The following is an 18,541-nucleotide window of genomic DNA, read 5'->3' as shown; positions in this document are numbered from 1 at the left end:
AGTAATTCACCATATAACTTTGCTGTCCTTACTGCCATACATAACACCAGCAAGTTTGTTTCATAACCTTGTGGTTTGACATTGCACATAACATTTCAAGTTTTAATCCTTCTTGTTGTCCTAAGTCAAGAGTTTGACATGTGAATGATATCTTGGCGACAACTTAAACCTTAAATCCTTAATGCTCAATGGTAATATCATGAATATGGTGAATGACTGATAACGATGTTTTACTCTTATGGTGACATTTCATGATCTAATCTCAAGACTTGTGATGTGATTCTATCTTAAGCACCATTGACATATGATTCATATGGGAATAATACATTTTATCATTTCATGATTCCATGGTTGATATTCCCTTAAGCTATTGAGCAAGCTCACCTATGTCTATTTTCCAAGCACATTTGTATAAGTAACACATCACGGCTTGTTATATCTGGCAACAACTTGCACATCATAACTTGTTTTGTCATTGAAAGTGAGTTAGTCGCTAGTCATATTAATCAATCTAGTCTAAATAACTCTCCATTACTACAACTAATCGGACTAGATAGACCATAAAGGATTCCCCCCAAGGCCCAGGTTAGGGTAGCTTAGTTTCCTTCGTCTGAAGTGTGAGGCGAGACTACCAAGGTGACAGTGAGTAGCTTGCCTGTTGTACCTCTAGGCTCTCCTATTTGAGGTTAGGGAGAGTTTGAGAGCTGACACATATCTTATGTAATGGCCATATGCTAGGACAAAGTTTGAGAGCTAACGCATCTTTATGTAATGGCCACATGCTAGCCTAGTAATTCTAAGTTTATATGCTAGTCAACTAGATATCAGTACATCAGAATGCCACACTCCCCTGATTTTGGTTTTAATGCAGCGTGAACCAGTGTGTGTGTGTGTATGTACCAATCACAATCCCCCCCCCAGCCCACCTCAGTGTCAAATAATGGGAAAATATAATACTAGTATTATAATTTCTTTAAGAGCAAGTTTTTTCCTTGAACCAAAAAAAATGTCAAATGGAAAATTTACAACAGAAACATCTTTAACCAACTCAAGGAAACCATGCTTTGAGTTTTCAACCTTGCTCTTAATTTTTTATAGTTCTTCATATAGAAGAATTTTTAGGATAGAAAAGGTACCTAAGAACGCAACCACATACCAGAGAGCCAAACAATGATTCAGTATGAAAGTGAGCATTATTAGAAATCCCTGCAACAAGTTTCCTAAAAGTCAGGAATCTGCAAAGAGTAATTGAGAGTAAAATTATGATAAAACGCAGAGGTAAAATTATGATAAAATGAAGTGTATATTTATTATTTACTAGTAAAAATACTAAAAACATTAGTGTACACTGTACATCAACCCTGATGCTGAGTCATACATAATTCCACCAATCAGCAGTAGCACAACTAGAATCCTAAATTATGCATAGATGTAACAATGAATTCCTGCTCTTCAGCAAAACCAAGCCTTTCAATACAAGCTAAAAGACAGGAGCCAACAGTGTATCCAAACTTGGTAAAATCATAAACACAGAATTGTGACCATACCTTTGCATAAAGCATGGTATCAGCTATAAAGGCCTCCCATGTTTTGCTTTTAACCATCTGAACAAGAGCAGCAAAATGAACAAGAAGCAATAAGGATAAAGTTTAGTATTTACTGCATATACAATCTAACGAAACACCTTATTGAGTCTACTGTGGATGAACTTCTCAAAAATTGCACATTTAGGACATAGTAAAATATTCTTCTCTGCATGTCCAAGATAAAACATTGAATAATTACCTTAAAAAATATGTATATGTAGAAATAATTATTTTAAAACCCCCTTCACTTCTTTATGCATCAACAAAACAACGACAGTACCAATAAAGATAACAAACAGTGCACAGTTATTTGGCACACTCGTAATTTTTCATCAATCTCATCTCAAAAGCATCACAATAAGATAACTAAAACAGCATTGAAACAATTTTTTAGAGAAATCACAAAAATATCTGTACGGAAAATATCCTGCTCTACATTTACCTGACTTCAAACATTCAAAACCAAAACTCATACTAAAGAAACAAAATATTGTTAGAACCCGTACTAATAAAAAAGAGCATGCACCTTTTCACTTTAAAAGGAAAAAAATATAACATTTGTACTACCAATACTCATAAATAATGAAAGACATTAAGTGCCTGCAAATCATGGAAAGGAAAATAAACCAAGGTATCCATCAATTGGACGCTATAACTTTCTACTTTCGAAGTGTAAAATAGCTTTCTAGGAATAAAATTCAAATTAGTTCACCTGAAAAAAAAAACAAGAGCCTACAAGATTCAAAAAATTATGTTTGAAATTACTAGATCCATACAAACTTCATATCTAACACAAATTCTAGACATCTAGAAACTAGCATGTTCGAAAGACCAACTTATACATCACAGCAACATCGTAGTTTCTCAAACTTATCTACATTTATCATATTGGAAAGTAGTGGTAAAGAAACTCAATGTTCTCACCAGGGCATGGAGTATAACCTGATACTTTGATTTCTGATTCTCCTTTTATGTTTGAAGCACTATCCTAGTTTCAAGCTGCCAATGATCCTAGATCCATTGGTTTAAGCTTTTCTATGCTAATCAATGTTCCTAAGCTGATACTAAAATATTCATTGTTTCCTGATGAAGCAGACACAATGGTCGAGCAACAGCGGGCTTCTAAGATGATTCAAAGAAGAAATAAGTTATGGAAGGCTGAAACATTTGAGAATGTTAAAACTCATGAGATATCAAGATTTATTGTATTAAATATGCAATCAAGTAGTGGATAGCTCACATTGCTACTAATTGAGATCGTGTTTGATAGCAACAAAGAAACTCAACGTGCAAGATCGAATTGATCTGTGATTATGGCACAACTTTTATTAGAGTAAGGATTCCAAGCTACTCCTATAGATCATACCTTTCAGACATGTGCTTGAGTTTCAGCTGGGTGATTTGGGAGTTCAAGGCAACTTAGAGAATGACATTGGTGTTGTAACTTATGGCGCTAGATTAGTTTGGCTAGGAAAGTAAACAACTTGAAAGAAGCCAATTAAACCATGCTCTTATTATTTCAAGGATTAAAACCTAAAATAATGTTCTATAATGATTGCTAACCTAATGTCTAAAAGTATTTCAAAGCTTTTTTCAATTTGGCCATTGTCAAAGAAATCCTACAGAGACACGAATTTTGGCAGTATTTAAAGCTAGAAGAACTTTCATAAAGGAGCTTTGATGAAAGCAACATTGCCATTTGCTCATCCTTTCAGGTCAAACTAGTAGCAACTAATGACAAGAAAAACATAGAAATCAAAAATCTATTTCAACCAAAAATTTGACATCAATAAAGCCTTGCCAATATCAACTAGTGACAATAGGAAAGAGAAAAATAAATAACTGCAGCAAATAACGTCACTAATATCTTGAGCTTCAACATAGCCAATTGAGAATTTGGACAAATGAGCAAAATAATAATTAACACGAGCTCCAAGAAACCCCAATGGATATTGATGCTTTGGTTGCTCTAACCAATAATAGAATCCAACAATTACAAGGAGATATTAATTTATGTCTGAGAGTGATACTTCAAGTCTTAACAACCAATTGTACAAACTTACTAGAAACTCTACCCAAAATATGTTGTACATACATACATACGTATGTTGCAGGAAACGTGCCCCCTCAATCTTGCATACCAGCCATGTTTCCATATCAAAACAATGAAACGCGACTGAAACATGCTTGAAACACATTTCAGCATCTGTACAACATGTTTCCAAATGAAATTTGTCTAATTTTGCCCTGATTTAATTCTTGGGACCCACATTTTTGCTTTTAATGGCTAATTAGAGATTAATAATAATTATGAATAATGAGACTTCTAGAAATCTCTAAGACCATAATTTTTTTTTATAAAAGAGGGTTTCACTCTCAATATGTGCCAAAATGTTGGCAATTAATGGTTATGTTGAATTCGTATAGTAGAAGGGTGAAAAGTTCATTATTTTACTTGAATTGTTAACATTGCCATTAATTGTTTCTATATGTTTGAGAGTGGTTCCAACCTCATCAGACTTCATATGGAGAAAGTATAATTTCATATCGCATTCAAAATTTAGTAGACTTAACAGTTTTCAGGATTTTAGGATTTGTAGGATTGTAGCATTTTCATTAGATTCTATCATGTATGAAGGTATGGAATTGGCAATTAATCATGAGTTTCAAGCCCTTTCTTTATGTACCTTGATGTTAGTGATATTGCTTGTTCGACACCTCTATCATGGCCTTAGCAAAAATGTACCCTTCACTCACAAACCAAAGGGTGATACTAATGATGAAGATCCCAATATAAGCAATGGTGGAACATTTCTTGTCATTTAAATGTTCTTGTTCATTTATTCATAATGACTTTTTTCTTAGTTTCTCCCCTCCACCCCCACCCTTTCATTTTTTGCTTTTAATGGCTAATTAGAGATTAATAATAATTATGAATTAATGAGACTTCTAGAAATATCTAAGACTATAATTTTTTCTTTAAAAGAGGGTTTCACTCTCAATTTGCGCCAAAATGTTGGCAATTAATGGTTATGTCCACCATTTCATTTTTTGCTTTTAATGGCTAATTAAAGGTTAATAATAATTATGAATTAATAAGACTTCTAGAAATCTCTAAGACCATAAATTTTTCTTTAAAAGATGGTTTCACTCTCAATTTGCGCCAAAATGTTGGAAATTAATGGTTATGTTAAATTCGTATAGTAGAAGGGTGAAAAGTTCATTCTTTTACTTAAATTGTTAACATTGCCATTAATTGTTTCTATATGTTTGAGAGTGGTTCCAACCTCATCAGACTTCATATGGAGAAAGTATAATTTCATATCACATTCAAAATTTAGTAGACTTGACAGTTTTCAGGATTTTAGGATTGGTAGGATTGTAGCATTTTCATTAGATTCTATCATATATAAAGGTATGGAATTGGCAACTAATCATGAGTTTCAAGGCCTTTCTTTATGTACCTTGATGTTAGTGATATTGCTTGTTCGACACCTCTATCATGGCCTTAGCAAAAATGTACCCTTCACTCAAACCAAAGGGCGATACTAATGATAAGGATCCCAAAATAAGCGATGGTGGAGCATTGCTTGTCAGTTAAATGTTCTTGTTCATTTATTCATAATGATTTTTTCCCCTATTTTTCTATATAATATATATCATATATATATATATATATATATATATATATATATCATGTTCCCCTATTTTGAGGGTCATGTTTGAGGGTGGGCGTGGAGTGAAATATTGGAGAAAAAATGTAAAAACCTTTTTACAATTTTTCTCCAATATTGCCCCCCAGCCCCACCCTTTCATTTTCTCTCCAATATTTCCCCCTACCCCCACCCTTTCATTTTTTTCTCCAATATTCCCGATACCTCCACCTTCATCAATCCAATGTGTTTCTATTTCGGGAACGCATGCCCATTTCCCCATATCATGTAACATATATACATATACATATACATCGAAAAGGTCTTCATCCTTAAACTTGTGTATGTTCCATCTAATCAACAAGGCTTTGTATTTTCAATTTTGCAAAGAGATCAATCTACTCATCAAACCAATCATGCCACACTGTCTTTGTTAGCTAATCCTTCATACTATTCTGACCTCACACATAACATGATTGCATCCCATAAATGCAATGTTACACAGGAACATGCTCCCCATTCTCCTTGCACTCTTGGGACATGAGTACTCCAAGGGGAGTGTAATGAACTAGAGTAATTTTGCCCTAGGGTTTCTTGGGGTACTAGAGTTTTGACAATTCTTCTTCTTTAAAACAACAGTTTAACTGATTACAACTATCATTAAACAAAACTGATTTCTCAATAATACAATGAATCAACAGAGAAATTGTTACCAAATGTGAATTATAATTGAATTAGGCCCTAAGCGCCTTCCAATCCGTGATTAACTTCAAAATGAATCAATGTCTTCACAATCGACTTCAAAGCAATGTAACCTTCGTTCTTCTATCTTGCTATAGGAAATCAACTTCAACAGCTTTGGATCAGTAGAAGAAATCCCTCCGTGAGGTCACACCAGGAACCAAGAACCAGATCATATAGTCACATCAATTTCTCTGTTGTATCGACTTGGATGATGACATGCCTTTCAATCCTCTGTTTTGACTGTCGTAGGGGATGTCCTAGATCTGTCTCAGGATAATGCAGCCCGATTACGTTCAGATTATCGACCAACGTGCCATTTCCAAATCTTCGCCACAATTGAAGATTATCCATCCAACTCCACATAGTACTTTGCACGCCTCGAGTAATTTTGTTACCCATGCCCTAGATCTACTCAATTGACTACATCGCTATATCTCACAAAGGGTGTCATTGTCTCCTAGTGATAAATTTCAGGTTTTGTGACTGAGTTCATGATAAGATATGTTACCTTGATTTCACGATAAGAGCTTGCAAGGAGGTCATTGCCTCAATTAACCTTAGAGATGTCGTTGTTAAAGGTTTGATCCACCAATGATGTCGCTAACGAGCCTCAGAGAATGCCCTAGTGTGTGTAGATTGTTTGGATGCAGTGCCTCAGTGGTCTTAGGAGAGAAACATGGCTCAGGTGTGCCTTGAACATGTTGTTCGAGGAACGATGCCCTTTGTTGTACTGGACAAAATATTGTTCAGCTTAATACTTCGATCCTTATTCCCAAAAAAATATCAGAAAGATAGACTTCAGGAAATTTTGCTAGAATAATTAAATCAAAGACAAAAATAGGATGGAAAGGTTGTGTTGCTTCCTCAGATAGATAGTTCCCTGTGCTAGATCAAGTAGGAAATAGGAAAAATAAAGAGAAAATAAGTTCATCAACTAAGGTGAAATCTTTCACCACCGAGATTGATAGGAGAAAATGGGAAAACCCTCAGAGCCTCGGGCTCAAAAAAACAAAGATAAAATGATCCAATCAATGATGATCCAAATGAATTCAACCCTCTTGTATTTATAGATTTCCTAGAGGGGATTCTTTCCTTGATTGATTAAGTAAAATTCAAACCAAACCCCAACTTTGGGTTTCTTTGCCCAGCTACCCCAAAAGTTGCCCAAACATTAGGTATTTGGGGGTTTTCAACTTTTCCCCTTTATTAAAGACTATATCCTATGGGGATTGATAGGCTACTTCGTCTCTTGAGCGATTAATTTCTCGGGAACATTACAAGGAGCATTCCCACACGTTCCCTTTTGAGGGGAATGCACAGAAAGGCACATTCAATTTTTAGTTTGTTTCAGTCTTGATAGACATGACTCTTTAAGTCCTAAGACATTCAAAAATTTGAATCTTGATGTATCAGATTAGGAGTTCACAATTGTCATTTTAGTGTGGCTCAGTGTATGGAAAATTGGAACCGGTAACCAAACCAGTCCACCTATCAAATCGGTTTTCAAACTAGAACCAGAAAAATCAACCTGGTCAAATCTCAATGAACCAGTCTTTAAAAAAATACATGAAATAATTAGTTTTTAATGAAAAAAACTATTTTTAAGATTTAAAACCATGGTTCCAAACTAATAGAGAAAAAATATACAAAGTTTGTTCATCTATATACCATGTAAAGGTGAATATATAAAAATGGCACCAACTGCAATACATATCAGCAACAAAATACATAATTAATGAGGCTCTAAATGGCCTCTAGAGTCCAAAAACAATGCTTCAAGCTATGGGGCCACTGGCCCACAACAAGTCTATATATTAGTGATCAACATGATCATTTTTCATCATGATCAAACTCATCACCGCTACTAGACATGAAATCATCAATATGAGCTACATAAACATCCTCTGCAACCTCAGTAGTAGTAGTAGTAGTAGCAGCAAAACTAGATATCAAAGGTACAAATCATTGATCAATATGATCACTCGTGAAACTCATCATTGATTCAACACTACTAGAAATGGGATCATCAACAAGAGCTACATAAACATAATTGAAATAGTTTAACATGCCTAACCAATGATTTTGGTTTGAGTGAAGGGTTCAACTCCTCAAACTTATAATATGGTAGAAAAAGCCTAGCATGCCTAACCAATTATTTTCCTTTGAATGAAGGGTCCATTTTTGTCAAGGCCGTGGTATAGGAGTTCAACAAGCAATACCACCAACATCAACAAAGTTCAACAATTAATGCCACCAACATCAAGGTACTTAAAGGGCTTCATGCTCTTGATCAAATGCCAATCTCATACTGTCACACATGACAGAATCAATTGGAAACATTGCAATCCCCTAAATCTTGAAATCCTAAAAACCATTAAGTCTAATATCTAAAAATCTTGTTTCTCCAAATGAAATCAAGGGTTGAGAATCTTGAGATGTGTGAGGCAAATGAGAGGGGAGGCATCCTTTTAAAGGCTTGGAGATGTTTTTTTGGAGGGAAATAACCTCTCATTTCCCTTAAAATCTCTCAGAAAAGCCAAAAATCAACTCACGTGGGGTTTGCGGCTGAGCTGGTAATGAACTGGCTGGTTTATTATGGGAAAATCGGCTGGCTTATGGGAAAACCGGACGGTTTATTATGGGAAAATCGACTGGTTTATGGGAATAAACGGGCCAGTTTATGGCAGGTTTTGTCATAAACCGGCCAGTTTATGCCCAGTTAATGCCAAAACCCTAACTTGCATGCATAAAAACCGGTTTTTTTACCGGTCAGGTACCTCCACCTAATGAATCTGCCGGTTTCACTGATTTGAAGTTTGAACCAGCCAGTTTTGAATAATATGGTGTGGTTGTATTTCATTTTTTACTTGATGTATGTTGTAAAATTGTATTAGTTATCAACTTATCTCGAGACTTAGATCTACATCTTCTGGATTTTCAATTTTTTAAATATAATGATAAATACAATGGTGATGGTCTATAGATGACTTATGAATCATGATTTTATCAAAAGCCTAAATGATTGAATGGAGTTCAAGTCATTCAGGTTCAAAAGTTAACTCTTTGAAGTGCAATGATAGGGACATGGGGATTTCATTCTGGATACTAGTGCTTCGAAAATTTTGTAGCTTTAAACAAAAGGGAGAAAAAAATGTACCTATAAACTTGAAAAAAAAAATTGTCGTTGTTGTGATACTTTTGACATATTTTTTGACTCTCAAAGCCTTCAAAAAATAACAATTATATCGGCTACATAACAATTCGACAAGGAGCATCTTCTTAAGAGTTAAAATGCGTACTCTCTCAGAGTCGGGAAGAAAATTTTGAGAATTTCGAAGTGTTATTCTCTATCTGTTGGAGCATGAGTTTTTAACACCGACCTAAGTCACCTACCTAACATGATGACACAGGACGGACACAGAAATATAAGTGTCCAACACGAGACACAATAAATCCGAAAACAGGACACAGTGGACATGTTATATACATACACACATTTTTTGACTCCCAAATCCTTCAAAAATAACAATTTTAGGGGCTATATATATAACAATTCGACAACGAGCATCGTCTTATGAGTTAAAATGCATATTCTCTCAGAGTCAGTGAGCAAAATTTGAGGATTTCGAAGTGTTATTCTCTATCTGTTGAAGCTTGAGTTTTTAACACCAACCTAAGTCACCTAACATGATGACACAGGACAGATGCAGAAATATAAGTGTCCAACACGAGACACAGTGAACCCAGAAATAGGACACAGTGGACATGTTACATACATACATACATATATATATTACAAAAAAATAACAAATTATTGAATTAAACAAAAATGAAATATAAACATAAAGATTTAAAGTTTTTTAGAATTTAAAAACTAATACATTTACAAGATGATGATACAAATTCAATCATACAACTAATACTACATCAATGGTTATCAAATAGCAAACACACAAGAAATTAGAACCATAAACTGCAGTTTTCTAATCAATTCATCAAAATCAAAATGTATTACATAGATATTAAGCCACTGCTACTATAGGTGGGAATGCCAATGGAAAATACAAAATGAGAAATCTGCTGCTCCAAGGGAAGATTTGTACTCAGTGTATGAAGAAGGTTCCCTTGCCTTCTTGACAGATCATCATAATGTGCTTGCTGTCTCAGAAGAACAGCATATGGAGAAAATCTTTGACCATGACATGGAAGAGGTATGCAGCACATGACTGGATACAAACTGATCGTAGATCTTATACCCTGCAGTTTCACTTCCTTCATAACCATGGCACTGATTGTAACTGGAAGGGAACAAAGCATGATACAATGATGGAGATTTTTGGCGATGGGTTCTTGCCGCTCCAGAATATGATCCTACCAAAATAAAAGAAGACTGTTTTCCTGATCTTGCTGATGGCAATGGTACGGTTTCCCATTGTTAAAGAAAGAACTGAATGTCTTCCAGATGTTGATCAAGGCCATGGAAATGCATGTACTACAAAAGGAAACGGCTTGATGGGGACTGAACACCTAAGGGATGACAGTGGTATTATTGAGGAGTATATTATAACAAGGCAGCCCTACACTTTGCCTAAATTTGATGACAGGGACAGCCTGGGATCACATGGCAAATTTGAGCAGAATGGCTACAGATATAGCAAGGAGGAGCAATTTGGAAATAAAGTTGAACCTGAGGACAATCCAAATTGCCAGATTTTGGATGAAGCATGTGATCTTCAAGAACCTAAATTTGTGCAGTCTTTTGAACTAGAAAACACACTCTGGAACTCCTGGGAAATTAGAAATAATTACAAAGACAATTGCAGACCTGGTGAAGGCATTTTTGTTTTCCTGTAGATGGAATTTGAAAAATCACAGATGCAGAAAGTGAACATTGACAAGAAGAATGCAGAAGTTGTTTCAACTTTCACCTTTGGAGAAATAAGTGGAACAAATGTTGAACGTGGGAATGTTACAGTACCAGCTGTAAATTTGCCAAATGGGATTTCTTGGTTTGATAAATGGCCCGACTTGCAAAGATTTTCAAAAGATATATCAATTGAAACTACTAAAGATTTTGTTATTCCTGATGCACATTGTGAGGTTTCTGAAAGCACAGGAGCACACATGCAGATTTGCTTCCCTTCTACAGAAAAGCAATATCATCTTACTGTTTTGCATATTTTGAATAAGGAATTCTGGTTCAAATCTGAACAAACAGCTGAACATATATGCTTTGAATCTTGATACACCTTCAGGATTACCATGTTGTAAAATTGTATTAGTTATCAACTTATCTCGAGACTTAGATCTACATCTTCTGGATTTTCAATTTTTTAAATATAATGATAAATACAATGGTGATGATCTATAGATGACTTATGAATCATGATTTTATCAAAAGCCTAAATGATTGAATGGAGTTCAAGTCATTCAGGTTCAAAAGTTAACTCTTTGAAGTGCAATGATAGGGACATGGGGATTTCATTCTGGATACAGAAATAGTGATTCGAAAATTTTGTAGCTTTAAACAAAAGGGAGAAAAAAATGTACCTATAAACTTGAAAAAAAAAATTGTCGTTGTTGTGATACTTTTGACATATTTTTTGACTCTCAAAGCCTTCAAAAAATAACAATTATGTCGGCTACATAACAATTCGACAAGGAGCATCTTCTTAAGAGTTAAAATGCGTATTCTCTCAGAGTCGGGAAGAAAATTTTGAGAATTTCGAAGTGTTATTCTCTATCTGTTGGAGCATGAGTTTTTAACACCGACCTAAGTCACCTACCTAACATGATGACACAGGACGGACACAGAAATATAAGTGTCCAACATGAGACACAATAAATCCGAAAACAGGACACAGTGGACATGTTATATACATACACACATTTTTTGACTCCCAAATCCTTCAAAAATAACAATTTTAGGGGCTATATATATAACAATTCGACAACGAGCATCGTCTTATGAGTTAAAATGCATATTCTCTCAGAGTCAGTGAGCAAAATTTGAGGATTTCAAAGTGTTATTCTCTATCTGTTGAAGCTTGAGTTTTTAACACCAACCTAAGTCACCTAACATGATGACACAGGACAGATGCAGAAATATAAGTGTCCAACACGAGACACAGTGAACCCAGAAACAGGACACAGTGGACATGTTACATACATACATACATATATATATTACAAAAAAATAACAAATTATTGAATTAAACAAAAATGAAATATAAACATAAAGATTTAAAGTTTTTTAGAATTTAAAAACTAATACATTTACAAGATGATGATACAAACTCAATCATACAACTAATACTACATCAATGGTTATCAAATAGCAAACACACAAGAAATTAGAACCATAAACTGCAGTTTTCTAATCAATTCATCAAAATCAAAATGTATTACATAGATATTAAGCCACTGCTACTATAGGTGGGAATGCCAATGGAAAATACAAAATGAGAAATCTGCTGCTCCAAGGGAAGATTTGTACTCAGTGTATGAAGAAGGTTCCCTTGCCTTCTTGACAGATCATCATAATGTGCTTGCTGTCTCAGAAGAACAGCATATGGAGAAAATCTTTGACCATGACATGGAAGAGGTATGCAGCACATGACTGGATACAAACTGATCGTAGATCTTATACCCTGCAGTTTCACTTCCTTCATAACCATGGCACTGATTGTAACTGGAAGGGAACAAAGCATGATACAATGATGGAGATTTTTGGCGATGGGTTCTTGCCGCTCCAGCATATGATCCTACCAAAATAAAAGAAGACTGTTTTCCTGATCTTGCTGATGGCAATGGTACGGTTTCCCATTGTTAAAGAAAGAACTGAATGTCTTCCAGATGTTGATCAAGGCCATGGAAATGCATGTACTACAAAAGGAAACGGCTTGATGGGGGATGAACACCTAAGGGATGACAGAGGTATTATTGAAGAGTATATTATAACAAGGCAGCCCTACACTTTGCCTAAATTTGATGACAGGGACAGCCTTGGATCACATGCCAAATTTGAGCAGAATGGCTACAGATATAGCAAGGAGGAGCAATTTGGAAATAAAGTTGAACCTGAGGACAATCCAAATTGCCAGATTTTGGATGAAGCATGTGATCTTCAAGAACCTAAATTTGTGCAGTCTTTTGAACTAGAAAACACACTCTGGAACTCCTGGGAAATTAGAAATAATTACAAAGACAATTGCAGACCTGGTGAAGGCATTTTTGTTTTCCTGTAGATGGAATTTGAAAAATCACAGATGCAGAAAGTGAACATTGACAAGAAGAATGCAGAAGTTGTTTCAACTTTCACCTTTGGAGAAATAAGTGGAACAAATGTTGAACGTGGGAATGTTACAGTACCAGCTGTAAATTTGCCAAATGGGATTTCTTGGTTTGATAAATGGCCCGACTTGCAAAGATTTTCAAAAGATATATCAATTGAAACTACTAAAGATTTTGTTATTCCTGATGCACATTGTGAGGTTTCTGAAAGCACAGGAGCACACATGCAGATTTGCTTCCCTTCTACAGAAAAGCAATATCATCTTACTGTTTTGCATATTTTGAATAAGGAATTCTGGTTCAAATCTGAACAAACAGCTGAACATATGTGCTTTGAATCTTGATACACCTTCAGGATTACCATGAGTACATGGGACATGGGCTGATAAATGTAGAAGGATTACAGGGCCACGTATTTCAGTTTCTAAAAATATTCCAAGAAGAAAAATGACAAGATCCTGCAACATCTCAGAAAAATATTTACCTGTGTTTGAAGACATAAGTGGTGTGCAAGTACATTGGCTCAATTGTAACCTGGCAGTTCTAAAAATACCAGCATATAAGCATTCAGTTTTAGATGTCTCTCTCTTGGATGATGTCACACCTTTTGGAGCTTGATTTGACCTAGGAAATGAGACATTGTGACTTTTGGGGGAAACATTTCATTTTTGGAGCCCTTACTTGCCACTTCAAGTGAGTTGTCGACTTCTAGAGAGCATTTATGCCACACGTGTGAACTCCGCACATACTTTTATGAGGACAACTTGATATTTTAGGCATTATTCTTCATTTATGAGGCACCATTGGGGATCATGAAACTCATCCACTTTTATATCATGGATATTTTATGAGTTGTTGCCTTATCTCTAGGGTTTGTAAGAGATAAAGGCATTATTTTTTGTTTTTAGGCCTTTTACTGGATGACGAAGTGCTAGATTTCTCATATAAATAAGAGAAGCACTCCTCTCATGTAAATCATTACTACTTGTGGAGATATATCACTGCTTGTCATGTTTCCTCTCTTTTATGTAATAGACTATGGAAGGGTGAATAGAGTGACTTCTTGTGGAGATAGTTTATGGATGATCTAGCAACTTCTATGGATTTTCATGGCTAGGGTTTATGGATGATCTTAATTTTATGAGTAAGTGGTCTCTTTAATTTTGTTGGATTTGTTTATGGACGATTTTTTAGTGTAAATGCATTTTCTAATGGAGAGGGTGCATTCTCTTGGTTTCTTCTTAGATAATTCCCTTCAAAAAAAACCCTAGGAGAATTTCTATTGGAGTCTTCCCTTGCATTTGTTGAATTTTGTAAGGTACTAAATAGATCTTCTAGGGTTAGTAGTGGACAGCCCTAGCTATCACCCTAGATCCCATATGCCCCAAAAAAAATAAGTAGGCACTAATCTTCTCCCAATAATAAATCATAAAATCAAAAATTTTACTTTTATTTTACTTTTTTAGGGTAAAATTAGGGTTTATAACAGTAATACCTTCATTTTCAGCCATAAAAGACTAGGATATTTTAGTATTTATGCATGTGTTTGACTTGTTAATCATATTAAACCCTAAACTGCATTTGCTGATTTTATTTTAGCCCAATTAGGACTGGACATCTAGGTTTTGTGGGCTGTCATATGCATTTAAAGTTTATGCAATTGTTGTATGTTTAAACTTTAAAATGTTGATGATTGTAGCAGTGGACAAGTACCTCTACACTAGCTAGATGTCAAGCATGCAGGACTCATCCAAAGTCTCCTTAGCATAGTTGCTCAATTTATTAAGTTACTTTTGTAATTTAGCCTAAGTCTAACTTAGGAAAAGCATATAATTAATTATGTTGGTTATTGATCTAAAGAAGCTAAGGAAAAGTAAATGATTTACTTTAGTGAATTTGTTTTAATTTCAATTGTTGATTTCAAGCGTGTTAGGATTTAATCCTAGCCATCCGTCACTCTGGAGATTAAGGTTAGGGATTTAGCTCAATAAGAAATTATAAAAGCAAGGCTAAGAAAAGGAGACAAACAAAGAAAGAGTTACTCAAGGCTGAAGAGAAAGGAAGTGTTGCAACAGTGGATAAAAATTCAGAGAAGGAAGATTGAGTGGACACTGAACCATGCTAATTTTTTGAGCGCCAGATTTGTAGAGAGCCGCACATGTGAGTGAGTTTCAGTTTCAAAGATGCTGCATGAGCGCGGGTTTTGCGCAGGGAAGCTACACATGTGACAATGAGAAATTTAGGCTGCGTGTGCGAGAGAGATAACACGCAAGCTGCACGTACAAGAGAGACAGTGTGTGAGCCGCACGTGTGTCGGCTAGGAGAGTGTGAGGCTGTGCATGTGAGTTTCTGGAGAGCCACACAAATGGAGAGAAGTCAGCAAATGCGTAGATCGAGTTTTCTCAGTGATTGATAAGCCAAGTTCTAAATTGCTGTAAATTTTTCATTATTTTGTTTGTGGGCCATTTTCCCTATAAGGGAGCCCTCATTATTCAGATAAGAAAAGTGAAGAGTAATTGGAGGGTTATTTGCTTTACTGAATTTGTTTTAATCTCAACCATTTATGTCAAGTGGGTTAGGATTTGATCCTAGCCATCCATCACTTTGGAGATTAAGGTTAGGAATTTAGCTCAATGAGAAATTATAAAAGCAAGGCTAAGGAGAGGAGAAAGACACAAGAAAGAGTGTGATACTCAGGGTTGAAGAGCAAGAAAGTGTTGTAGCAGTGAAGAAAAATACAAAGAAGGAACACTGAGAGAAGGCTAGGACCATATCAATTTTCTGAGCACCAGATTTGCAGAGAATTGCACATGTGAGTGAGTTTCAGCTTCAGAGAGGCTGCATGAGCAAAGGGTTTGCACAAGGGAAACACACGTGACGCCAAGGAGAAATTCATGTTGCACATGCAAGCGAGATAGCACACAGCCTACCTGTGACAACTGGGAAAGTGCGAGGCCGCACATGTGAGTTTCTGTAGTGGCTGCACAAATCAACAGAAACCAGCGAAGGAGCAGATGGAGTTTTCTCATGGGATGATAAGCCAGGCTCTAAAATGCTGTAAATTTTACAGTATTTTCTCTATGGGCCATTTTTCCTGTAAAGGGAGTCCTCATTATTCAAATAATAAAAATGAAGAGTAATTGGAGGGTTATTTGCTATCTGAAAGATTTCCTGCATGTGTGCTTCAGCCATTTAATTTTTTGTTAAAAATTCTAGTGTTTTACATTTAATAATTGCAGAAATGTTTTTCTAGGTATAAAAAATGCTAGGAATTAAAATCAGATCTGGAATAAAGTAATAAACATAAACCGTGATTTTATCCACCATCTAAACCCTATTTTTATTTGTTTATTATTTGTCTGAAGGGCTGAATTTTGCTGCTGCCATAGGCCCATAGCTTGTTTTGCTGCTGTAATTTATCATTTTCTTTCAAATTTTGCAATAGCTAATAGTATTTTCTATGTTTGTAGTGTTTCGGAAACATCTTGCCTCATAAATTGACATAATGAGCCTTCTAAATTGTCCTAGAACCTCATCCACTCAAATCTAGATATTGCACTAATAAACCACCTTGTCCTTACCTTGAATATTATATCTTAGTGGCGGTATCGTGAGTAGTTAGATAGCTGTCCTTAGACTTGATTTCCTCTTACCTTGGGAACCCATGAAGCTACTAGGGAAGCCTCCCTTCTGTAGGATTTGTCCTTCACTAGAGAGAAGAAGTTGTGTTAAAATTGGCAACTAGGGCCAAACTCCATGTGGGTCATCTTATTAATGGAAGCTGATATTTTTCTTGGATCCCTCTCATCGAGAGGTGTAGGATTGATCGAAAGATCTCCGATTCTGATAAGTATTCATGGAGATATGAATTTATTTGTGTTATGGAACAATTCGTCAAGGTCGGCCAGCAATCAAATAAACCCCACTTGTGCTCAACGTTTTAGTATAAATAGAGGTGGCCTTCAAGTCATTTCAACACACTTGGGATCTCTTCCTCTCTACTTGTCTTTGGGTTTTAGTAGGAGAGATCATAAGGGATAACGCTGCCCTAATCCAGAGGGCAAAAGCCGGAATTGCTGGGAATTGCCGAAACTATAGGAACTGCCAAAACTGCCAGGAATAGCCGGAAACTTCGGAAACGCCGGAAAAGCCGGAACTGCCAGAACTGCCGGGAACTGCCGGGAATAGCCAGAATTGCCAGAACTACGGGAACTGCTGGGAATAGCCGAAATTGCCGGAATTGCCGGAAAAGCCGGAACTGCCGAAACTACCGGGAAAAGTCGGAACTTTCGGAACTACCGGGAATAGCCGGAATTGTCGGAACTGCCGGGAATACCTGGAATTGCCGAAACTGCCGAAAAAGTCGGAACTGCCAGGAAAGCTGACGCAGAGGGCAGAAGCTAAAACTACCAGGAAAAGTTGGAACTGCCAGAACTGTTGAAACTGTCAGGAATAGCCGAAATTGTCGGAACTGCCGGAACTACCAAGAACATTCGAAATTGCCGAAATTGTCGGAACAGCGAGAACATCTGTCTCCGAAGGAGAGCAGCATGCAAGGGACAACACTAACATTGGGACAGTTGTATGGTACTTAGCAGCAAATACACTAAGCATGCAATGTTACAGCTAGCATGCAAGGGACAGCTAGCAAGCATGCAAAGGACAAGAAGCATGCTAGGGACAACAAGCAAGCAAGATGCAGCTAGCACATAGGTCAGTATGGCAACATGGTGCAGCAATGGCACATAATGCAGTACAGTGATGGGTACAGTCATGATTAATGAAGCATGATGAGATGCAGCATAGTGATGATGCGTGTAGCATGGTGCAGCACAGTGAGGTGCAGCATGATGACGAAATGCAACAAATGATAGGTGAAGGAGTCACCTTGGAGAATCAGTTGAAGCAGCATGTCTTCAACTAATCTCATGTATCATCTTCTTAGAGATGATCTATGCTCTTATCTAGATAAGTCAAAGTGTTGACTTCTGTTGTAAACGTACTATCTCTCTCTCTCTGTTGAACTATTGAAGAACATATAAGAAGAATTGATCAAGGGTTTCCCCACAATGGGGTTTGTCCCTGGCTAGCGCCACATCTTGTGTCCTCTTGTCTTGGCTTGTCTTCTGCGATTTATGTTTATGTTCTATCTGCAGTGTACTTTAATACTAATGTGATTGCTAATCTGGAAAAGATATTGAGCTAACTATGAAATTGAAATAACTTGCTCTAAGCATAGAACATACCTAAAATTTAACATGTTGC

General features: G+C 36.2%; 1 protein-coding gene across 3 annotated transcripts in view; it reads right to left on the bottom strand.

Moving 5' to 3' along the window:
- LOC149259601 (Thioredoxin superfamily protein) overlaps window positions 1–18,541 on the bottom strand; it is a 197,490-nt gene that overhangs the window by 171,403 nt on the left and 7,546 nt on the right. For all 3 annotated transcript variants that reach the window (XM_089418821.1, XM_089418811.1, XM_089418818.1), the window contains exons 3-4: window positions 1,548–1,604; window positions 1,137–1,206 (exon numbers count right to left, since the gene is read on the bottom strand). In XM_089418821.1, the coding sequence (XP_089274947.1) occupies window positions 1,137–1,206; window positions 1,548–1,604 (127 nt within the window). The remainder of the gene's footprint in view (window positions 1–1,136; window positions 1,207–1,547; window positions 1,605–18,541) is intronic.

This window comes from Pinus tabuliformis, chromosome 6, assembly GCF_031772625.1.
Source record: "Pinus tabuliformis cultivar Carrire ecotype Pingquan chromosome 6, CPIR1, whole genome shotgun sequence".
NCBI lineage: Eukaryota > Viridiplantae > Streptophyta > Pinopsida > Pinales > Pinaceae > Pinus > Pinus tabuliformis.
This window is presented reverse-complemented; position numbering and strand designations above follow the sequence as displayed.